Source organism: Pygocentrus nattereri, chromosome 19 (assembly GCF_015220715.1).
Source record: "Pygocentrus nattereri isolate fPygNat1 chromosome 19, fPygNat1.pri, whole genome shotgun sequence".
NCBI lineage: Eukaryota > Metazoa > Chordata > Actinopteri > Characiformes > Serrasalmidae > Pygocentrus > Pygocentrus nattereri.
Genome location: NC_051229.1, coordinates 4,292,489 through 4,317,824, shown reverse-complemented (window position 1 = coordinate 4,317,824; position 25,336 = coordinate 4,292,489). Strand labels below are relative to the sequence as shown.

The following is a 25,336-nucleotide window of genomic DNA, read 5'->3' as shown; positions in this document are numbered from 1 at the left end:
ATCGTGATAAATTATGTCACAGCACAATTCAATATGCTTTTCTGAACATATGCATATGGTCAGTACTTGTAGACACTGACCAACTGCATGCTTCATTATAAAGAGAGCAAAACGAGACCCTTTTAACTGGATTTAGTGCAACACAGAATGCTGAATACTGAATAAAAGTTGCTGTATTCATAGCGCCTTTTTAAAAACGAAGCACTACCGTCTCTGATCAGATGTCTGGAAAAAAAATCCATATCGCGATATAAAGATTTCCTACAGTCCCGCAATATTATATTTCAGTCATATCGCCCACCTTTAGGAGGAAGAAAATCAATAAAATGTCAAAATGTAAATGACAGGAAATGATGCAGGAAGACGAATAGCACAACTATGGGCCAGTGTCTAGTGGAAGCAGATAAAAGCGTGTCTGTTTCACATACTAATTGCTTGAGGGCCAGAAAATGTCCCGCAGTGCGGAGGAAAAAAGGGAAAAACGGTCACATCGGGCGCTCTCCTCGTATCACCTGACGAAAACAGACGCAGCGAGACTTTGCCAAAACATACGGTGATTAATTAGCATGAGGCTTTTGGGGCTCAGGCAAGCCCACATTATAAATAACTGGGTCCAAAAGCTCTGGGCCCTCAGACAGACAGGGGTCTGCTTGTCAAAAGGGGTCCCGAACAGGAGGCCTGTGCACATTGTGCTCATTTCCTCATGGCTATCTCTCACTGGGGGCTGTATTTTCATAACCGCCCACTCGAGTTCACCCGAGACATTTGATTTAGGACTCCAATACAAACAATTTGGGGAAAGAGAGAAGGGGAGGTGTTGAAAATAAATTGGATTCCAGGGGTAGGCCAAGGACTTGAGGCCAGCGCGTTTAGCTTCGGACGCTTTGTGTCCTAGTTATCCACCAAAGAGGGTGGAAAAACCGAATCCTTTTGGGACGAGTAAGCGTTGGCCTCAGGGCTGACGAGCGGCACAACTAAACAAGTAGCAGGTCGAGTTTTATCCTTATCAAAACACGAGGCCGAATTACACGAAGCAACTGATTCAAACAGACAGCTAGCTAAAATACAACGCGACAGGGAGGAGCATCTTTAATCACTCAAAAACATTAACTAGTAAACTGAAACATACAAATCTTACCACCCGCAAGACTTACCAGAGCAGTAATCTGAAATTATATAATGGACTTTGTATAATGGTGTATAACAGGGGTCTTTAATTAAAAGTCAATAAGGTCCAGTTAGAGAAAATGTCCACAAGCGAAGGTCCAGAACATCACAGTGTCTAACCTGCATCATGACTCAGTGCCATATACTGTTTACTGAAGTAGCCGAGTAGGAATATCAACGTCTTATGCAGTCGACAGCTGAATATCAGATCAAATAAAGTTCAGTTCAGTCAGATTTCAACAATATTTACCATCAGTTTTCTCTTTTTAGAGTCACGTCATGTGGAATAACTTCCCTCTGACTCACTTTCTTCTCTGATTGCTGTTTCTCTCCTCGTCCCTCCCCTGTGTGGCGTCACTCCTAGTGTCAGAGATTTTTATTTAACGATACTGTTCAGTTTCATTTCGATTACAGGTCAAGTCGTACAGGCTTTTCACATGGCAAGCAACAAATCGCCTCACCAGCCTCTCTCTCTGACCACAAAGGCCAGAACGCAGCCCGGCTTTCCATTCGGAGGACTACGAGGTAAATAACTATGATGACTGCAATGTTAGCAGCTACACTCTTATAAAGAAGGTTATTCAGGTCTTTAGTTGGAAAAAAGGTTCTAAGACCCATGAACACCCAAAGAACACATCCAGGGGAGGGACGAGGAGAGAAACAGCAGTCAGAGAAGAAAGTGAGTCAGAGGGAAGTTATTCAACATGACGTGATCTAAAAAGAGAAAATTGACCATAAATATCGTTGAAATCTGACTGAACTGGACTTTATTTGATCTGATATTCAGCTGACGACTGTATAAGATGTTGATATTCCTACTCGGCTACTTCAGTAAACAGTACATGGCACTGAATCATGATGCAGGTTAGACATTAAGATGTTCCAGATGAGACATTAGACATTAAGATGCTCCGGGATGAATTACACATCCAAAAGCTGTAAATTAAAAATTTGCAACTTAAGTGCTGAAACTTTTTTATTCGCTTTCCACCTAAACACCCCCTGAAGAGTCTTTACAAAACTCACGTAAGTTGAAAGCAAACTTTAGGGGCCAGATCGTTTAGTGACCACTGCTGTTAAGTACCAAGCTTCCACACAAAGCAATGTGGACTGTCAAAGCCATGTGGAAACGGCGGTCCTATTACAAATCTGCCAAAGACAGCATTCCTACCACCAAATACCAGTGACCCGTCCCACTATTAGCACTCATGTGGGTCTTGGTCCAAACGGTTCGTCAGAGGATAAAATAAATAAATAATTGCAATTACGCTGCATCCTCTGCCACCGTCTTACGGCTGCCAAGATCTTTCACCGGCTTCCAAATTCTCGCATGATTGGTGAAGACGTTATTTCCAAACAATGTGGCGGCGATGAGAGAAAAATGATTCAAAATGATCAGTTGTTGACCCTTCGCTGTAATGGAAAAAGAAAGGCTTTACATTAACAATGGCTGTTTCGCCCCCGGAGGATCGACCTAAAGACGGCGAACAATCGGAGACGGGCGCACGCAGAGTGACATCATCGCGGGTCACCGAGTGTTCGGAGGATCTGATTGAGTGGAAGAAGTTGAGTCATTCCGTCTCCACAGTGGCTGTTTGACGGGGCGGTTTCCCCGCCCGACTGCGAGGCAGAACCGCCGGCCACTTCCACCACAGGCAACAAGAGGAGCATTATGGCGCAAGTAAAAGCAAAGGAAACGGTTGTTTGTCGTGGTAGGTCACACATTAACTCGGATTTAGGAGATCAGAGGGTTAGCCTTCTGTTCAGTCAGGGATATTAAGAGATTAGCCCTGGGGGGCTTCATGGCTGAGGGGTGAGATAGCGTCTCAGGAATGGTGGTAACCGCACAGTGAATGGGAAGGAGACGCAAGAAACGGAGGAAAAGCGGAGCAGCAGAAATAACGGATTTCCTAGTATTGCTGCAACGTCTGAACCTCAGGACTTGTTCTTATTTTGAGTTTTTATTATCATGCTTACGCCAATTGAAACGTCAGCTGCCCTTTACGTTGTACGAGCACTTCTTGGTGAACGGACCACTGGACCAGCCCTAAAAAGTGTAAAAATCTCCACTGAGGTTTCAAATTTTCTACAGGATTCAACTGATGAGATGTTAACAGAGCAGTTTGGTGTGAAATGGTCCAGATGTGTGTACAGTGGTGCTGACAGGAACCAGGGGTCACCATGACTACAACACAAATATAGACATTTAATAATAATAATAATAATAATAATAATAATAATAATAATAATAATAATGTCTTTATTTATAGGGCAGTTTTCACACCGGCGGCAGATCAAAGTGCTTTAAGGACGGGCAATAATGTTTTACAGTTATTCACAAAACAGTGACATTTTCTTTACTATCCAGAACCTCCAGAGAACCTACACATCTCCAACTTTCTCTAGAACAGAGCATTTCACACCAAACCACTCTGAATGTCTCTGTTAACATCTTAACCACTTAATCACGCAGAGGGTTCTGATGTTCTGGTGTTTCTGCTCCTTCAGAAGGAATTCCTCTCCTGTCAAGCCACCGTTTCAGGTTTTGGTAAAACAGCAACAACACACTGACCTCTATTCATCCTTGGCTTAGTAATGTTTGCCGTCTTCCAGAAAAGAGTGCCAATGTTTTCCAGAAACTTCTCCACAAGAAAACGTAGGTTGTTTACCACACCGTGAAAAGAGCAATGCAGTTCTAGTTTTTCAGCTCAGTGAATAAAATTCAGATCAGACCTATATATATATATATATATATATATATATACACACACACACACACACACACACACACACACACACACACAGCTCACACACAGCTCACACATGCACACACTATTATATATAATAATTTTATATACTAACTATATACATTATATATAAAATATAATATATATATATTAACTGTAACTGCCATGGTTTTTGCACAACCCATGTTTTATGTACTATTTTCTCAGGATGTTCTATTAAGCAAATAAACAATATTATAAATAAACAGTAAGTGTGTAAATGTGCTGAAGTGTGTTGTATATAGAGGACGTGTTCAAACATTTACACTTAGAAAATCAACACATGCAATTTGACCAAACTGGCATATAACTGTACATGTAAGGACTGTTAATGTGACTTGACTAAAGAATAAAGTTTCATTTTTTTTAATGTTTTGGATAATAACCTTAATATATCACTGGTCTCGGAACAAAACCTCGTACTCCAAAATGGTAACTTTATAGCAGAAGGAGAAAACATGCTTCACTTTTAACGTAAGTCTATGGAACAGGACAGACATTTTCCCCCCGCCAAGTATTTTTGGGCCATTTCTTTTATTCAGTCCTTTATGAAATTTATGCACAATGTAAAAGGCAACAGATACACTATATTGCCAAAAGTATTCAGTCACCCATCCAAATCACTGAATTCAGGTGTTCCAGTCACGTCCATGGCCACAGGTGTATAAAGCCGAGCCCCTAGGCCTGCAGACTGCTTCTACAGACATTAGTGAAAGAATGGGTCGCTCTCAGGAGCTCAGTGAATTCCAGCGTGGTACCGTGATCGGACGCCACCTGTGCAGCAAGTCCAGTCGTGAAATTTCCTCACTACTAAATATTCCACAGTCAGCTGTCAGTGGGATTATAACAAAGTGGAAGCGATTGGGAACGACAGCAGCTCAGACATGAAGTGGTCGGCCACGTAAAATGACAGAGCGGTCAGTGGATGCTGAGGGGCATAGTGCGCAGAGGTCACCGACTTTCTGCAGAGTCAATCACTACAGACCTCCAAACTTCATGTGGCCTTCAGATCAGCTCAAGAACAGCATAGAGAGCTTCATGGAATGGGTTTCCATGGCCGAGCAGCTGCATCCAAGCCTTACATCACCAAGCGCAATGCAAAGCGTGGAATGCAGTGGTGTAAAGCGCCGCCACTGGACTCTAGAGCAGTGGAGACGAGTTCTCTGGAGTGACCAATCACACTTCTCCGTCTGGAAATCCGATGGACGAGTCTGGGTTTGGCGGTTGCCAGGAGACGGTACCTGTCTGACTGTGTTGCGCTGAGTGTAAAGTTTGGTGGAGGGGGGATCATGGTGTGAGGGTGTTTTTCAGGAGTTGGGCTCGGCCCCTTAGTTCCAGTGAAAGGAACTCTTAAAGCTTCAGCTCCAAGAGATTCTGGACAATTTCATGCTCCCAACTTTGTGGGAACAGTTTGGGGACGGCCCCTTCCTGCTCCAACATGACTGGGCACTACTGCACAAAGCAGGTCCATAAAGACACGGATGAGCCAGTTTGGTGTAGAAGAACTTGACTGGCCTGCACAGAGTCCTGACCTCAACCCCATAGGACACCTTTGGGATGAATTAGAGTGGAGACTGTGAGCCAGACCTTCTCGTCCAACATCAGTGTCTGACCTCACAAATGCGCTTCTGGAAGAACGGTCAAAAATTCCCATAAACACTCCTAACCCTGTGGAAAGCCTTCCCAGAAGAGTTGAAGCTGTTATAGCTGCAAAGGGTGAGCCGACATCATATTAAACCCTATGGATTAAGAATGGGATTTCACTCAAGTTCATATGAATACGTCTGGCAATATAATGTATTTTCAAATGACGTCAGGTTTTGTTCTGACAGCAGAGATGCGGCTGCCCTAAGCTAAAGCGTGTACACATGAATAGACGAGGCACAATATGTTAAGCTGACGCTGCATGAGATATCCTGACATCTTCAAACGTGTACATCTAACCTCACTGCTATCACAGGACTGCACTGCGGGCAAAACTGCCGTTACAGAAAGTTATTCTCACTTTGGATAGACAGCCAACATCTTGGCAGCGGCGTAGCCAGGCTTGCAGGATTCACTGCTGAGGTTGTCATACTTGTACACCAAGTCCGCTGGCCTGTAAACACAAGAAGGGGCATTTAATTTTTTAAGAGTAGAAAACAAATAAACTATAAGTTAACTACATGGAACCAAGCGTCTTGCCAGGCGACGTCGTGAGGTTGGCCACAGGGCTTCTTAACGGTGTTCAGTAATGCTTTCTATGAATGTCACATTTGTAAGCATCTATAAACACATTTATAACATGTTATGATGCATTCGTAAGGCATTATAAACATGGTTATAAATATTTCTAAAATGAATTGCACTGAATTACACTTGTTTATTATACATTATGAAATATGAATGCGTTATAAGTAGTGTTAATAACACGTTGCACTGTCAGTGCCAAAGACATCAGTCCCAGCTTGGAGAGCATGAAGACAAATACAAAGTTTATTTACACCCTGAGAGTTTTATTTCTCACCGTTGTTGCTGTTAGTGCTGCATCTTCAGGGCTTCAGTCCTGAATATTCAGATGCTCCAGAATCACAGAGCTTTTCTTACCCAGCGTCCCACTTTAAACACTGCATTACACCACAACCAACCAAGTACTCATCAGCTCCTCCCCTGAAGCCCCTCTGACATCACACTGAGCGTGACGGTACTGTGGAGTGAAGGCCTGGAGAGGGGGAGGCGAGATAGTCGAGCACCGTCATTGTAATTTGTTCCCTCACTGGTTCTAATGTCAAACACTAGAACCCTTCACTCTGTAACACCACACAGTACAGTAGTGCTGATTTCTGCTGGTGCTCTATTGGATGTGCAGTGTTAAGTGAGTGCCAGGCTAACGGTGGTGCACATTCACAGTGGTGAACATTGACTTTCCCACATTGGGTGAAACTCTGATGTTGCTCTAGTTTAAACTCTGACGTCTGAAGCCTGTAATGAGCTTTACTGTGGATGCTTTAGTGTTTCAGTAAATCCTTCAGTAAATTCTTCAACTTTAACTCTCACACTTAACCCTGGAGGAGGCTTTAGTCCAGTACGCTTCACTTTACTTAGAGCGGACAAATACAGCTTATGAGCTCTTATAACTTATCATCAGTACTTATAATGCACTGTCAACAACTCATAATGCATCATAAGCATGGCTATAACGTCTCACGCATTTTTATAAATATTTATAGCCATGGTTATGATGCCTTATGAGTGCATTATAACCTGTTATGAATGTGTTTACAGATGCTTACAAACATGACATTTATAGAAAGTCTTACCCCACGTTCCAATCACTGTAGAAAAGATGCGTGAGGGGAACTTAATCGCTGGATGGACTGTGATTTTTTCCCCACAAAAGCAAACTGACCTGTGACTTGTATTCCTTTTCATGTATTTGCTTGTTCAAGCATGCAGTTTGATATTATTATTAAACAGCAGACATTCTGACCAGCAACTGAGGCATTACAGGTGAATTTTCATCATCACCCATGATAAATAATGAATAATAAATATCGGAGTTTGTCGAGGAAAGATTCAGGGTTGGTTAAGATATCATATTCATAAGCAGAGCGCTCTCATATTGGATTGTTTATTTATTTTAAATCAGAAATTTGGCTCAATTAAGAATGAAAAAGCATTATTTGTCTTTTGCACCCCAGCTTCATTTTTTTCTCACAAGTCGTTAAAATGTGTAGATCAGTAGACGAAGCCAACCAAAGCAGAGGGAACTGAATCTCTAACCAGCAACACTACACGGACTCATTAATAACATGTAAAACACAGAGACAGCAGTTCAAATAAACAGGCTGAAGGCAGAGGGGCTGGAGGGCGACAGAACAGACGGGCTGGAGGGAAACGGGTCAGAGGAAAATGGGCTGGAGGAAGACAACTGAGACTAAAGGGAGACGGCACAGGGGGAATGGACCAAAGCAAGGCTGAAGCAGGTTGGAGGGAGACAGAACTGAGACGGACTGGAGGAAGACGGAACTGAAACAACTGGACAGAGATGGAACTGAGATGTGCTGGAAGGGGATAAAACTGAGACATGCTGTAGGGAGACGGGCTTGAGGGGGAGACAGAACTGAGACAGGTTGAAGGACGATGGAAATGAGATGGGCTGGACAGAGATGTAACTGAGACAGGCAGGTGGAAGACAGAACTGAGACATGCAGGGGGGAGACGAGCTTGAGGGTTTGACAGAACTCAGACAGGCTGGAGGGAGATGGAAATGAGACAAGCTGGAGGGAGACGGGCTGGAAGGAGAAGGAATTGAGACGGGCTGGAGGGAGACGGAACTGAGACGGGCTGGAGGGAGACGGAACTGAGACGGGCTGGAGGGAGACGGAACTGAGACGGGCTGGAGGGAGACGGAACTGAGACGGGCTGGAGGGAGACGGAACTCAGACGGGCTGGAGGGAGACAGATCTGAGACGGGCTGGAGGGAGACGGAACTGAAATAGGCTGGAGGGAGACGGAACTGAGACGGGCTGGAGGGAGACGTAACTGAGACGGGCTGGAGGGAGACGTAACTGAGACGGGCTGGAGGGAGACGGAACTGAGACGGGCTGGAGGGAGACGGAACTGAGACGGGCTGGAGGGACACGGAACTGAGACGGGCTGGAGGGACACGGAACTGAGACGGGCTGGAGGGACACGGAACTGAGACATGCTGGAGGGAGCAGGTGGGATGGAGTTGAGATGTGCTGGAAAGAGATGGGGCAGTGGAGAAGTGGGGTATCAGTGTGTGTGTGTGTGTGTGTGTGTGTGTGTGTGTGTGTGTGTGCGTAGTGGTCAAGGCAGCGGGACTGAAGTAGGTGAGGATGGACGTGCACTAGCTGGACCACCCTGGGAAAATATAAGTCTGACTGTTGAACAGTTTAAATACAAAGCCAAGCAAAAAACGTGAAACACTGAAAAGCTCTTCTGCACAGCGTTCCCAGAGCACAACGCTTACACACTAGCTTGAAATCACTAACCACACTAACAACTTGTTCGTTTCTTTACTAAAATCACTACTGATTTAACGTATTCATTTAAATATTTACATTTCACCAAAACGTATTTTTGAATGGTTCAATCAATTTTTCGGTAAACCAGAAAAGAATGATTCATAATAAACTCTCTGTCCGTTTGGTCTTTATCCGCCCTGAAACGACAAAAAATCTAGATATCAACTTTATTTTAACTTCATGTTACACAGCTTACTAAGAAAAGTCAACAGACGCATCAAACAAAGAAGCTGGACAATGGACTGACCATCCCAGAGTCCAGACCTCAACACCACTGAATGGGTTTGATTACTTCATCTAACCAGCTTCTAAGACTGAACTTTGGACGTGTGTCTTTCGAAAAGTAGTCATCTCTAAAGCTGTAATAAAGCTGTAATAAACTCTTAAACAGGCCACTGTAAAATGAATAACTTGCGCTTAATGGCTTTATGACTGGAAATCAAATAAATGAAGGGTGGTCTTTGCACAGAACGGTAAATATCAGTTTTTAATTCGACAGCGAGCGGTTGTATAACTACTGGTTTACAGTTTCACAATGAAAATCCACTGAAAGCTGCAAATCCCAGCAATCGCTCTGCGCCTTTTCAGCACCCACTGAAACCGCAGTAACGCAGCGAAGCAGTTATTTAGGTAAAGCCCTGATTTTGATGAAGTGCCGCGGCCCAGTGTTGTATTTTCTTTCGCTGACAGGTTGGAGTCTTTAACCGTGAGAGTGGACGGAGACTGAGGCCAGGAGGGTGATGAAGCGCGCCTCACGGACAGTCCCGCTCCCGCCGCAGAGCGAAATCTAAACCTGCCCGAGGCTTTGCTTATTGTACGAGTGGGCAGTGTGGACGGACGCGTCTTGTGCGATAAGGCTGCGTGTGTCTGAACGCCCGGACAGCTTAAAGACTGAGTGTAAACACACACCTACCACACACAGTCTCCTAATATTTAACACCTTAACACCTCGAGATGTTCTCAGACATCTTCTCTAATTGCTCACAGACATACTGAGATCATCAAGCTGGGTGAAAAGTCGTCAGCACAGGAACCAAACACCATTTTTCATTAAGCCCAAGTCAACTTTAGGCTAATTCGAGAAGTTCGTTTAAAGAAATGATGTGTGTTCGGGAGAAAAGCACTTTAAGCACAGGATCAGACTGACGCTGGGCGCTTTCTGTGGAGAAATCCTGGAGAAGAGCTCCAGCCAGACGGCACCAAAGCCTTTTTCCAAAGCCTTTTGAAGAAAAACTTCAGTAAAATCAAAATGCAAGTCTTGGAATATTCTGTATAAAATTAATTCCATGTTGACATTTAGTTCCACGATGGAATTAATACTTAATAAGTAAGGCACAAATGTCCCAACACTTTTTGAGGCCAGTGTATAGCACAGACCTTCCGGCTCTGCCTAAAACAAGAGCCATCAGAGTGGATCAGACACAGCAGTGCTGCTGGAGTTTTTAAACACTGTGTCCACTCACTGTCCACTCTATTAGACACTCCTGCTTTGTTGGTCCACCCTGTAGATGTAAAGTCAGACAATAGTGGTCCACATAGTACCTGCTCTGTGAGGGTCCGTGGGGGTCCTGACCACTGAAGAACAGGGTAACAGAGTATCAGAGAAACAGATGGACTACAGTCTGTAACTGTAGAACTACAGAGTGCAGCTATACAGTAAGTGGAGCTGATAAAGTGGACAGCGGGTGTAGAAATGAGGAGGTGGTCAGAACGTTGTGCCTGATGATGTATATTATATATATGTATATATGAATAAAATGTTCTTCAGTAAAGTCAATAATTCTCGTTCTCCAACATCTTCCTGAGTTAGTCCTTAAACGTGTTCTTGAGAAAGCTCCTCAGAAACGTCTACGTCAGATTCATGTCGTGCTCTTAAAGCGCAGAACTGTTCTCACCTTTGTTCTGCAGTGTGTGTAGATTCTGTTCCTAACTAAGAACAAATCTCAAATAAGAAAACGCCGGTGAACATCTTCATGAAAACTGCACGGAGATGTTTTAAGAAAGAAAAGAAGCTGGGACGCTGCGCAACATGTAAAACATGTAATGACATGATATGAAAACACTGAGAGCCATTATGTTGTTTTTAAAATAATATGCGTGCATTTTAATCTGATGCCATGAACACTCAACGAGCCATTCGCATGCTTCAATTCTCGGCATGGTGCAATGGTTCTCGGCATGATGGAATAGCTCTCGGCATGGTGCAATGGTTCTCTGCATTGGTGGAATGGCTCTCGGCATGGTGCAATGGTTCTCGGCATGATGGAATAGCTCTCGGCATGGTGCAGTGGTTCTCTGCATGATGGAATAGCTCTCGGCATGGTGCAGTGGTTCTCGGCATGATGGAATAGCTCTCGGCATGGTGCAGTGGTTCTCTGCATGATGGAATAGCTCTCGGCATGGTGCAGTGGTTCTCTGCATGATGGAATAGCTCTCGGCATGGTGCAATGGTTCTCTGCATGATGGAATAGCTCTCGGCATGGTTCAGTGGTTCTCGGCATGATGGAATAGCTCTCGGCATGGTGCAATGGTTCTCTGCATGATGGAATAGCTCTCGGCATGGTGCAGTGGTTCTCGGCATGATGGAATAGCTCTCGGCATGGTGCAATGGTTCTCTGCATGATGGAATAGCTCTCGGCATGGTGCAATGGTTCTCGGCATGATGGAATAGCTCTCGGCATGGTGCAGTGGTTCTCTGCATGATGGAATAGCTCTCGGCATGGTTCAGTGGTTCTCGGCATGATGGAATAGCTCTCGGCATGGTGCAGTGGTTCTCTGCATTGGTGGAATGGCTCTCGGCATTGGCAAAATGGTTCTCTGCATTGGCAAAATGGTTCTCTGCATTGGCAAAATGGTTCTCTGCATTGGCAAAATGGTCCTCTGCATGGTGAATTGGTTCTTCGGAGTGGTGGAGAATGTGTTGTGGATGATTCTTGGTTCTGTACAGCACCAAAAAGGTTTCCTCTATTACTATGATGTCAAATACATACAGAATGCCGCTGCAAGGACCCTCACCTACTCAGTGAAGGCCTTTTCATTTTTGGTGCTTGACATTTCATGTAGTCCATTTTTTGCACTACTGTCTTATTCGGTCTGTGTGATGCTTTGCTGCTGTTATTTTATCCCTCTCTTGTATTTACCTTTTCCGCAAGTGGCTTCTGCTGCTTGCCAGGCTGTCACTGTAAATACAAATACGGTCTTAATTACTTAAATTAAAGGTTAAATCAATAAAACAAACTGACCATATCAGCCCGTCTTTCTTCAAAGGTCACCTATTATGTTCCCTGTTCACGATAAAGTCCTGCACAGCCACCCTCCTCATTACCTGGTCGAGCTTCTTCCTCTTAACATCTCAGGCTTAGTGCATACTACGGCTTATTATTCAGCAGCTACACTTACTTCACTGCAAACTGAAGGCTGAGCTGTTTACAGGCTATAGGAGTGTGTAGTGAAACTCTGGGCCTGCTCTCAGGCCACGGCCAGTGAAATGGTTAAACTGGCCTTTTCAGGTGGCCGATCATTCGTTGTAGTAGCTCCCATATTATTGAATACTCTCCCCAAGTCTACTGAGGATCTTCACTTCTGTTAAAGACACTTGTCTTCACTATGTTAGCAGTTTTCCTCTTGCACTTAAATGTTATGCCTGTAATGTCCTTTTGTTATGAACTGTGTCCTTCCTATTTAATGTGTTTATGTTCTTTGACTGTAAAGCATCCTTGAGCATGGTAAAGGCGCTATATAAATAAAAATGATGATGATGATGATGTGATGATAATAAACATACATACACGTGTACATCGCTGCTTTCGGGACAAAACCTTGTGTCTCCATTTTAGTAGTTTTTCAGTTTTTGACATAATTTGAAAGTGCCTACTGCTCTTTACATTGTGTGTAAATTTCATGATGAATGGACCAAAACAAACGACCCAAAATGACTCGGAAAGTCGTCTGGTTCCATTGACTTACATTAAAAATACAGAAGGTTTTTTCCTTCTCCTATAAAGTCTGTAAAGTTACCATTTTGGAGATACGAGGTTTTGTTCTGACAACTACATTATATACACACACACATATATACCACAAAGGTGTTTCTACGCTCACTGTCCACTTTATCAGCTCCACTTACTGTATAGCTGCACTCTGTAGTTCTACAGTTACAGACTGTAGTCCATCTGTTTCTCTGATACTCTGTTACCCTGTTCTTCAGTGGTCAGGACCCCCATGGACCCTCACAGAGCAGGTACTATTTGGGTGGTGGGTCATTCTCAGCTCTGCAGTGACACTGACAGGTGTTGGTGTGTTAGTGTGTGCTGTGCTGGTGTGAGTGGATCAGACACAGCAGTGCTGCTGGAGTTTTTAAACACCTCAGTGTCGCTGCTGGACTGAGAACAGTCCACCAACCAAAAATATCCAGCCGACAGCGTCCTGTGACCACTGATGAAGGACCAGAGGACGACCAGCACAAACTGTGCAGCAGCAGATGAGCTGTCGTCTCTGACTTTACATCTACAAGGTGGACCGACGAGGTAGGAGTGTCTAATAGAGTGGACAGTGAGTGGACACAGTGTTTAAAAACTCCAGTAGCACTGCTGTGTCTGATCCACTCACACCAGCACAACACACACTAACACACCACCACCACGTCAGTGTTACTGCAGTGCTGAGAATGATCCACCACCCAAATAGTACCTGCTCTGTGAGGGTCCATGGGGGTCCTGACCACTGAAGAACAGGGTAACAGAGTATCAGAGAAACAGATGGACTACAGTCTGTAACTGTAGAACTACAGAGTGCAGCTATACAGTAAGTGGAGCTGATAAAGTGGACAGTGAGCGTAGAAACGAGGAGGTGGTCAGAACGTAAGGCCATTTCAAAATGAGATATTCTTCACGGTCAAATTTCATAAAGTCAAACAGTAGAAACTCAGTAATGATGTAAACAGTGTAGTGTGTAGGGTGCCGAGTTCCGTTTTTCCATCAGTTCATTTTACAGAAAGACTTTTTCCATTTTAACTCATCTTCTTTCTAAAGTTTAAGTCTGAAAATATCACAAGTTTCTGTTATTTTGACCAAGACGCTGTTTTGTGTTTCAAATTCACCAGCAATTCTGTGGTCATTTGTTCCGACATTCAAAAGCCACTTTTTCTTGGTCTTTTATTGTCAGAACCTCAAACAACAAAAGACCATGGGATGTGAACAGCAGCCAATATAATGACGGACATCGTTCCCTTTCTCGGTTATCAACAGTGCATGATTAGAATGGGGTAACAAGGAATTAAAGCGACTTACAGCTTTCCATCCAGCTTCAGCAAGAAGCCCTGCTGATCGTAGACTGCGGAGAAAACGGAAAAACGAATGAGATTCAGACCATCGAGCTGATCACAGGACAAAGAAGCAAACACCAGACATGTTTCCATGGAAACAAACACTCAGCTTGAACTAAACAAAAAATGAAATCAAGACTGTCGTCGTCAGCCGCGTCGCAGCGATAAGCCTGCAGCTTTGGTGGAAAGTGCGGGTTAGTTTCTTTGCAAGTGAGCAAGCAGTGTTAGATTAGGCCAGCCAAAACATTCCCAAACGTCCAAACTGAAACAAACACTGAAAAAGCAGCTGTCCACTTGGGGGCAACTTCAGACCGCAGATGCCCATAAAGCTACATGCTTGGGGGGGAAAAAAAAAAATAGGAAAATAAGTAATGAGCAATGAGGTTAACTGAACCAAACGCCTCATCTCTACTCGAGCTCAAACCCTAAGACTAATAACAAACCATATCACCCATAACCACCAGCACTGAACAGCTAAATCAAATAAATAAGCTGAAGAAATGAAGCATTCTTACAACGTTCTCCCCAAAGCATCGCAGATAGCATCTTATTGGGTTAAACTTTAGATTTAGTCTACAAAAAGCGGTTTAAAAATACAGGTTTACTTTAAAATTATGAGCATGTGCAACAAAAACTGAAATGGGAGGAGGTTCATAAAACCAACTGTAATACCGCAGAAGCACCAACACAAGTGAAAATATTTCAGCGTGTACAGTAATGTGCAAAAGTCAGAGGGTGCCTTTTATTTTACTCTGTTTCCGTTAAATAGACGTTATTCTACTGTCTCCACTTTTCGCTTCCATCCTGTTCAGGAGGCTCACTTTCAGCTCCTCAAAGAACCTGCAGACACGCCTCCAAAGCTCAGTCTCAGAAGCTTGTTAATCGTTTTTCAAAGTGATCAAACCCATTCAGTGGTGCTGAGGTCTGGACTCTGGGGTGGTCAGTCCATCGGTCAGCTTCTTTGTTTGATGTGTCCGTCTCCTTTTCTCAGTGAGGTTCTTCTTGATCAGCTACACGTCCTTTCAGACCCACCGCGCTGAGTGGTCTTCTCACAGTGGAAGGATGGACAGAAACACCTGTGGACGTTTTCAGATCTGAAGCAACTTGATCTTCTCCTCTCTCTCAGAGATCAAAGCTTTCAGTGCTGTTTATCTGATGGGGGCAGTTTTGGTGTCTACCAGCTCTTCCAGGTGGTTGTTAGGAAGAACACTTTCCAACTCCAGTTTTGGCCTTGCATTAGGATCTCGTTCCCGTGCCTTACTAAGTCGTGGCCACGACTTCATCGTCTTGTTCTACGCCTTACTAAGTTGTGGCTTGCATTAGGATCTCGTTCCCGTGCCTTACTAAGTCGTGGCCACGACTTCATCGTCTTGTTCCTACGCCTTACTAAGTTGTGGCCTTGCATTAGGATCTCGTTTCCGTGCCTTACTAAGTTGTGGCCACGACTTCATCGTCTTGTTCCTACGCCTTAATAAGTTGTGGCCTTGCATTAGGATCTCGCTCCCGTGCCTTACTAAGTTGTGGCCATGACTTAATCGTCTTGTTCCTACGCCTTAATAAGTTGTGGCCTTGCATTAGGATCTCGTTCCCACACCTTACTAAGTCGTGGCCATGACTTAATCGTCTTGTTCTCATGCCTTACTAAGTTGTTGCCTTGCATTAGGATCTCATTCCCGTGCCTTACTAAGTCGTAGCCATGACTTAATCGTCTTGTCCCCATGCCTTACTAAGTTGTGGCCTTGTATTAGGATCTCGTTCCCACACCTTACTAAGTCGTGGTTACAACTTAATGGTCTTGTTCCCAGTTCCTCAAAGAACCTGCAGACACACCTCCAAAGTTCAGTCTTTGAAGCTGGTTTAGATTTTCTGAAGTAATCAAACCCATTCAGCGGTGTTGAGGTCTGGACTCTGGGGTGGTCAGTCCATCGTCCAGCTTCTTAGTTTGATGTGTCCGTCTCCTTTTCTCAGTGAGGTTCTTCTTGATCAGCTACACCTCCTTTCAGACCCACAGTGCTGAGTGGTCTTCTCACAGTGGAAGGATGGACAGAAACACCTGTGGACGTTTTCAGATCTGAAGCAGCTTGATCTTCTCCTCTCTCTCAGAGATCAAAGCTTTGAGCGCTGTTTATCTGATGGGGGCAGTTTTTGTGTCTACCAGCTCTTCCAGGTGGTTGTTAGGAGCCCCATTTTCTCTGCAGCTTTTTTCTAATCGTAGCTGTAGAAACTCTTGCCTTTCTCCATCCTTATGCAGTATATCTAATCTCTCGAGAATGATGAACGGAAACTTTTACCTGGGAATTAAGTGAATGAAGGGTGGTCTCTGACTTTTGCGCAACTCTACATATATTAGAGACGGCACAAAATGACTTGCTTTTCCAACGCAATACTGACTTGTTGAGTATTGGCAGATACTGATAACAACACTGCATCTCTAAACGCTACAGAGCTTTAAAATGGGCCATTTGTAACATTCCAACAACGTGACTCACAGGGACCTGTAGATTTGTAATAAATAAATAACTAAATTAATCTGCATGTATGCAAAATTACACAAATTGAAATAAGTTCGTTGTACCTCTACCTAGTTTTGCTATGTATATGTTTATCCTTAGGTTATCATTAAGCCAAGTCTGGTCACTTTATGCTTTACTAGAATGAATTTAACCATATTTCAATATTTCAGCTCAGCTTCAGATCAGATCCTCCTACATCTGATTCAGCATATTGTGCTGGTATGGGCCAGATACTAATACAGTGTATCAGATCGCAGCCATCTCGAATATATTTACTTTAATACTGCATTAACCCCACATTATTCATTACCAGCTCGCTCCACAAACCCCTCAGGCACTTCGAATTGGGGAGAAAAGCAGGAGAGAATTAAAAAGAAGCTGGGCTTCAACAGGACACTGTTACATTTCCACAGAGGCATCTCTGAGGATGGAGAGAGAAGAGATGCAGAGTAGCGGGAGTCCAGAGATGACCCGGTGCTGCTCAGCAGGACAAACAAGAAGCAATGCAGTGTAGCAGCAACTGAAGCACAGAGCAGAGGAGTTACATAACTGATAGAACTGGAGCTGGAACACTGATGGGCAGATCTAACCTGGTTAAAGTCTGACACATCAGTTATGTGAAGACATTAGTACTACTACTACCATTATTATTATTATTATTATTATTATTATTATTATTGTCATAAACGTCAATGTTGTAGGTTTACGCATATCGCTGTTGTTGGAGCAAAACCTCGTTATCTCCAAAACGGCGACTTTACAGGAGAAGGAAAAAACCTACTTTCCTTTTAATGTAAGTCAATGGAACCAGACGTCTTTCCAAGTCGTTTTGGGCCGTTTACTTTGGCCGTTTCATCATGAAAATCACAGATAAGGTAAAGGGCAACAGATATTATCCAATAATGACAAAAACTGAAAAGCGACAAAAATGGAGATACAAGGTTTTGTTCCAACAGCAGCGATATGCACTGTGAATGTGTGGATTTTATTATTGTAATTTTGGACTGTTTCTATTTCTCCAATAGCCATAAAAAGGTTCACATAATGTACATTCGTTGATAACCACTGCAAAGTTTACAGTTATGAAAGGGCTTATGCTGCGTGCAGTGTAAAAGCACACAAACAGCGGAAAACTTAATATTCCGTGTTTATCAAAAAAGCAGCGCTGGAAAATTCTGCCATGGTCACTGGAATGTTTAGTCAAGTAGTAGTGGACAATACAGCGGTTCATCTGGTATATCGGCTGAAATGCCTCGTCAGGTATGAGTTTAGTCATTACCGTTACACCTGTAGGCCACAAGTAAGTGCAGGTAACATGACATACAAGCAGTGAAAACTATGCTAAAGTTATCCCATTTGGCTGAATCGCTGAGTCAGGAATGTTTCAAATGAAACTGAACGTATTGAATAATAAGCCACGGTTATTTTACCTTAGGATCTAAAATATTTAATCTGAAAATATATATGCACACACAGTGGTATATGCAGACATATATTTTAATCTTTTGATATTGTTTTCCATTTAAATATTGTACATCTGTTTAATATTGTTACACCATGGCATATATTTTTCACCATAATGCCCACGACTGCTGTCACGAGTTTCCTTTTCCAATCCAAATGAAACCAGATGTTGATTTTTTTCAGTGTAAACAACCCAGTGCAGGCATATTCGCTCTTACACAACAACATTACTGCTATTCCAGGGACGCCAGTACTATGGCAACCTTTACATGGTCGCAGGCCATCACTAGTCACCCACCGTCGCTGTTTCACACTAATTAAGGGGTTAGAATCATTTTGAATGGTAATCATTTGCTATAATTTGACAATAAAAGGCTTTATTACAGTGTAGTTTATGAACAGTACTGTTGTGCACATTAGGACAATATTGTATATTATATGAAGAACATGTACAGAAAACTATAATTAATTTTATAATTGCTATACTGTTTAGACTTATGTCACTACGCTACTGTAGCTTTGCCTAAACCAGGTCTGTGCCTTTGGTGAGAGGGAAAGTACAGCAGAGACGCGAAAGAACTTTTCAGCTTGTGGTTTGGGAAACTGTTAGAAAGTGAAATGTGAGCGTCTGGCTAAACTTTTCTACAGAGCTTTATGTTTAATTTGTGTGTGTATATTATATATTATATATAATATATATATATACACACACACACACACGCACACACACACGCACACACACACGCACACACACACGCACACACACACGCACACACACACATACATACATACATACATAGACACACACAGGGCGAGTCAAAAGTCACAGGACGCCGTTTTCTCCTATTTTATTTTTTATATTTTTTACAAGCCTCCACGATGCGGTGCTGAAGATTTGTTTGAGATGACCCCAGAAGACAAAAGTCGATAATAAAAAATAAAATAAAATAAACCCGTCCTGTGACTTTTGACTCTGTATATATATTAGCTGCTGTCGGGACAAAACATCGTATCTCCATTTTTGTCTTTTTTCTGTTTTGGACATAATTTGAAAATTCCTGCTGTTCTTTACATTGTTTCTAAATTTCACGATGATTGGACCAAAAGAAACAGCCCAAAATTACTTGGGAAAAAATTCTGGTTCCATTGACTTACATTAAAAGTAGAGTATGTTTTTTACTTCTCCTGTAAAGTGCAAAAACTATTTTGGAGATACGAGGTTTTGCTCTGATATATTGCGACAGATGGATGGATCTGAGGCAGCTTGATGTTCTCCTCTCTCTCAGAGACCAAAGCTTTTAAGTGCGGTTTGTCTGCTGGGGGCAGCTTTGGTGTCTACCAGCTCTTCCAGGTGGTTGTTAGGAGTCTCGTTTTAACTGTAGCTTTTAAATGCCAGCTTTGGAAACACCAGAAGAACCCGTTTTTATTTTGACTTGAAAATGAACTAAACGAAAGGTAGTCTCTGATCTTTACACAGTAATGTACGTTAACCTCTGGAAACAACTGGAAAATGTCGTAAGTTACGTTTTTCTCTGAACTATTTCTTTGATTGCCATATGTGACTGAACATGACCAGCACCCAACCCGAGCTTGTACCTGAGCCTACTATTTGTCCCTCGGAGACAACGGCCTCTCGCTCCGGCTCTGAAAGACAAAACCAAATGACTTACACCCAGCAGCCTCCTACTGCAGCAGAGCATCAGGGGAAACACTCCGCCACCCTGAATCACACCAATCCCTCCCGTCACGGCGATAAAGCAGCGCTGATGAAATGATTAGCATCAGTGCAGTTCGGCTCCGCGAGTCCCTGAATTAGTCAGAATTAGTCAAATCGATTCAAAGGGCAGAGGAGAGGGAGGTTGAGTTAGGCGGTGTTAGTAGAAACCAGATCGGCAGCGTTTTTCAGCAAGAAGTTATTACGCTTAATTAATGCCGCTGCGCAGCCCGCCATCATCAGAAGGGAAGCTTTAGTACAGAACAGTGGTGTTTCTACCTGTCGTCACTTTAGGTTTAGGTTTAGCTTTTGTAACTGTTAGAGAAACAGTCGGCTCCACACCTACATCTGCGAAACAAAAGGGTTAAAACATCAGTGCAATCAGAAACACTCAGTGAAAAACCTATAAATCCAAGTCCAATAAAAGGCTGAAAAATCCGTCCAAAAGCACAACGACAGGGTCACACGCTCAACCAGCGCTGGGGCCGCCTCTCAGTTTATCGACAATGTCACAAAACCGATGATTGACAGATGATTTTAGGACTTTTGAACTATTTCTGCCACGGATATTTCCATTATTTGAACCACAGGTATTTTACAGCGACACGCAGTATATGTGGGGTGTTCGTCCACTTGCGCCAAAGGGGGCAACAAACCTTTATAAGAGTTTTACAGGCAAAACTTTTTTTTTTAATAGTTTTGTATCATTACTTTTAATGTGCGATATTGTATTATTACTTTCAAGTTTTATTTTTATCTATTTTTATCTTGTATTCACTGTTATTTTACATGTTCTTTAATCTAAAGTGATTAAAAGTAGTTATTATTTTCTTTGTCATGTCAATCCCTGTTTTTGTAAACGCTCAGGTACACTGAAAATGAAGGATGCCCTCAATGTACGTGCGAGTCAAAATAAAGGTTAATTGATTGATTGAAAACTGTCAATTTTAAAAAGTGAGTTTCACTTTTTAGAACGTGTAGAGAGGAGAAGTACCGCTCTGTGATGTCTTCATGGTTTCTCCTGAGCGAGCCCAAAACGAATGGGTCGATATGGAGCATTTGAGTAAAATCACAGTTTATAAATGCTTAAAACATTTTTAATGTACAGGAACGCGGTCATTTCCTGAAACAGAACAGCATTAAATATTTTAACGCCACTTATATTTTTAAGAGCTTTTAAACTCGAGTTACAGGAGTTTGAAAACGCCGCCTCATGTACGTTCATGACGTCAGTGAGCGTGAACAGCCAATGAGCTGCTTCACTCACCAACCAATCAGTACTCAGCAGCAGTGAAGCCCGCCTCCTGCTGCCCAAAACCCGTTTACTGTAGAAAAAAGGAAACATATCGGCGAGTTTCCTTCGCTTTTTTAGTGAAATACATCCTTCTACTTTCTAAAATCAAAGTGATCAGATCTCCATTTCCTCCCATTCGTGGAGGACTCGCTCGCTGGCGCCCCCTGGTGTTTTGCAGTCATGTTTTTAATATGATTGGGGGGGGGGGGCAGGCTCCTCATAATGTGGGAGCTGCTGCTGAACATAAATTATGTGGCCTAAAGCATGTGGACACCTCTACTAATTATTGAGTTCAGGTGTTTCAGTCACACCCACTGCTAACAGGTGGATCAACTTAAGCTCGTAGCCTTGCAGTCTCGATAGACAAACAATCGATAGGCAGTGGAGGGTGGTACCGACAAACTCAGAGACTTTAGACATGGGGCTGTCATAGGATGCCACCTCTGCTACAAGTCAGTTTGTAAAATGTCTGTCCTGCTAGAGCTGCCCCGGACAACTGTAAGTGCTTTTTATTGTAAAACGGAAGCGTCTAAGAGCAACAACAGCTCAGCCACGATGCGGGTGATCACGCAAACTCACAGAGTGGGGCCACCGAGTGCTGAAGTGTGTAGCGCATAAATTTCGCCTATTCTCTGTTGCAACGCTTACTACAGAGTTCCAAACTGCCTCTGGAAGCAACATCAGCACAAGAACTGCCCGTCAGGAGCTTCATGAAATGAGTCTGAGCTGCACACAAGCTTCAGATCATTATGTGCAGCACCAGGAGATCAGCTGGAGATCAAATCCTCTGATATCATCTGATAAAGAGGCTGGATTGTAGCTCAGTAATCAGATCTCAGTGCTGTGAGCTCTTACTCTGATTTCTTTCGGGGTTTCTCAGTCTGAGCATGGGCGAAAACAGACTGCGGTACCGGAAATAAGCGAGCAGCACCGCAAGACACTTTTGGTACACATGCTTGACGAAATGATGGGTTTAATTATTCTTCAACTTCTAGATGATGCGTGTTCATATTTTCAGGTAAAGCGGAGCAAATTTTTTAGAAATTTGAATGAATTATGAATTATGAATGAACGAACTTCGTCATTGCACATTGTACTCGTGCACCTGCACAACGAAATTGAAGCACAAACCCCCGCTCTCGGTGCAAAGAAAAAGCAGAAAGAGAAAAATAAAATAAGATCAAATAATTTAAATACTATACAAATAAAAGGAGAAACATGAAGTTTGAGTTTTACGTTTACGTCACGTCGTTTTCTGTGAGTTTATCGGCTGGTTGCAAAGCAGAAATCTGATTACTGTCTGACTCACGTAGACCTGGAGTTTCTCATTAAACGTGGTGATCGGATAACTGACAAAACCTTAAGTGCACGTAAACGTGGTGATCGGATAACTGACGAAACCTTAAGTGCATGTAAACGTGGTGATCGGATTCTACTCATCGATTATTGATCAGTAAATTGACTTTTGGTGTCAATAATTTTAGTTACTTTTCCGCATTGTGACTCAGGCTTTGGCGCCCCCCTCTGGCGCAAACGGAAACGGTCAAGACCTACTGCATATCAGACTGTAGAACCCCTGTGGATTTAAGTAATACATATATAAACATTTGACAATTTTCTGCTGATTTAGCAATCGATTTTTTTTTTTATCAAAATGACAATTTCCCAGCCCTACTGGATTCTAATGTGTGCAGAGCTTCCACCTGAACACATAACATGAAAATAATTTCGGCTTCAAGTTTACTTACTTCTTTCAGTGGACCTCATTTACTAGAACAAACACAGTTGAACCCTCTATACTGCTTAGACAGAACAAACACGTACACATGAATTCTGCCACATTGGAGATGAAAGTGCCCGTGCTGACTGGATGACCCTCTGTCAACATGCCGAAATCTTTCAAGGCATGTCCTCCGCGGTCATGCCAAGCACATTACTGAGTTTTTGCCCTCTCTTTGTTATTTATCATCACAGAAGGGCTGTGCTTCCTTCCCACTTACCCTTTCAAAGCCGTTCATTGTGATTCATCTTTACAATTTGACCAAAAGAGCTTGCATAACAGGAGCCAGGTTCAAAGAAACCCTTCCCAGGTTCATGTGATTTTCCAAAATAAACTGGGAACAGCTGTTGAATAGCACTGTTTATAATTAATCTGCTCGCATTTTTTCCACAGAAGTCCAGGACGATGAAGTCGGGAAATGAAAACATGAACGGAATCGCTGACAAGCGCTAAATACCAAGTCATCCATCACGTCCCCAACTATTTTCCTAACCCAGGCTTAGTATTAAAACTTTATCAATGAGCAAGAAACACAACATCTATGTCAAAACCGGTTGAACCTGCAGCCTGACGCTGGGATTAAACCTCAACCTGAGACATTTTTTATTTACTTTGAGTGGAAATTTCATTTCTTATCAAGTTTAATGTCAGTACGCAAGTATACGCCACACATGCTCAATGAAAAGATCCATCGAGCATGCAAACATACTGACGGCTATATATATATATATATATATATATATATATATATATATATATATATATATATATACACACACACACACACACACACACACACACACACAGGCCACTTCATTAGGAACACCTCATCAGTTGCTTGTTCACACAAATAGCTAATCAGCCAATCACACGGCTGCAACTCACTGCATTTAGGGTTCGGGTAGAGGTGGTCAAGACGACCTGCTGAAGTGCAGACCGAGCATCAGAACGGGGAAGAAAGGGGATTTAAGGGACTTTGAACGTGGCGTGGTTGTTGGTGCCAGACGGGCTGGTCTGAGTATTTCAGAAACTGCTGATCTGCTGGGATTTTCACCCACAACCATCTCTAAGGTTCACAGAGAACGGTCCGAAAAAGAGGAAACGTCCAGTGAGCGGTCAGTTGTGGGGACGAAAATGCCTTGTGGATGTGAGAGGTCAGAGGAGAAAGGGCAGACTGGTTCCAGATGATAGAAAGGCAGCAGGAACTCAAATAACCAACCAGAATCTCTGAGGAACGTTTCCAACACCTTGTTGAAAGTGTGGCACGAAGAATTAAAGCAGTTCTGAAGATAAAAGGGGGTTTATTGTACCTAATAAAGTGGCCGGTGAGTGAGTGTATATACACACACACAGACATTATAGACACGCACTACTGTGTGGAAGTCTTAGGCACCTAAGACACATTTTAAAAATCTATTTATTTGTGTAGTTTGTGTTTATTTGCTGTTTATAAAAGTGTTAATATTTGAATAAACAAAATATATAGAATATTAATTAATAATGATTTTATATATATATATATATATATATATATATATATATATATATATACACACACATATATATATATAAAATAAACAGTGATGTTCTGGATGTTGGTCTGTTTGTTTACCCATCTCCAAGCCTCTCCTCCTCGAGGAAGTCCAGTATTATATGTAGTTAAAAAGCAGCTCCTGGTTTGACCAATCAGGGCTCAGTAAATTGAGCTCATGATGTAACTGATGATATTAACGAGTCTCTGTGGCGGCTGTGAAGGTGTCCAGGAAAAATATGGACCCGAGAAATTCTCGTTCCTTTTTATAGTTTTTATGTTTATTTAAATTATGAATACGACTTTATTCTAATGTATATTGTGATAAACTCACTGCTGAGGTCGACTGGTTAAACATTTGCTTAGACGCCTGAAACTTTCGCCCAGTACTGTGTGTGTGTGTGTGTGTGTGTGTGTGTATATAGCAATACTCAGATTTTCTGAGGGTAGCTGGATTCTTAAAAAATTATGGTTCTTCAATGGTTCTTTATAGAACAATGGACACCTAAAGAACCCTTTGCATGATTAAACAGCTCCTTGCATCATAAAAGCATTATCTGGATAGATGGAGAACCAGAAAAAGAGTTCTTCTATTATTATTATTATTATTATTATTATTATCATTACACTAACACGTTTGTAGCAGTAGAAGAACCTTCCCTATAGAACAGAGAGTACTTTAATAATTTATCGTTATGAATATCGTTATTGTGAGTTGAAAAATACTCGTAACT

The 25,336-nt window shown here is 42.6% G+C and overlaps 1 protein-coding gene across 8 annotated transcripts in view; it reads right to left on the bottom strand.

Annotated features, from left to right (window-relative positions):
- st3gal3b (ST3 beta-galactoside alpha-2,3-sialyltransferase 3b) overlaps positions 1–25,336 on the bottom strand; it is a 99,818-nt gene that overhangs the window by 70,267 nt on the left and 4,215 nt on the right. The window contains exons 2-6 of one of the 8 annotated variants that reach the window (XM_037530930.1): positions 20,277–20,345; positions 19,880–19,927; positions 14,272–14,314; positions 12,124–12,162; positions 5,959–6,051 (exon numbers count right to left, since the gene is read on the bottom strand). In XM_037530930.1, coding sequence (XP_037386827.1) covers positions 5,959–6,051; positions 12,124–12,162; positions 14,272–14,314; positions 19,880–19,927; positions 20,277–20,345 — 292 coding nt within the window. The remainder of the gene's footprint in view (positions 1–5,958; positions 6,052–12,123; positions 12,163–14,271; positions 14,315–19,879; positions 19,928–20,276; positions 20,346–25,336) is intronic. The other 7 variants (XM_037530931.1, XM_037530932.1, XM_037530933.1 and 4 more) reach the window with 7 other exon arrangements.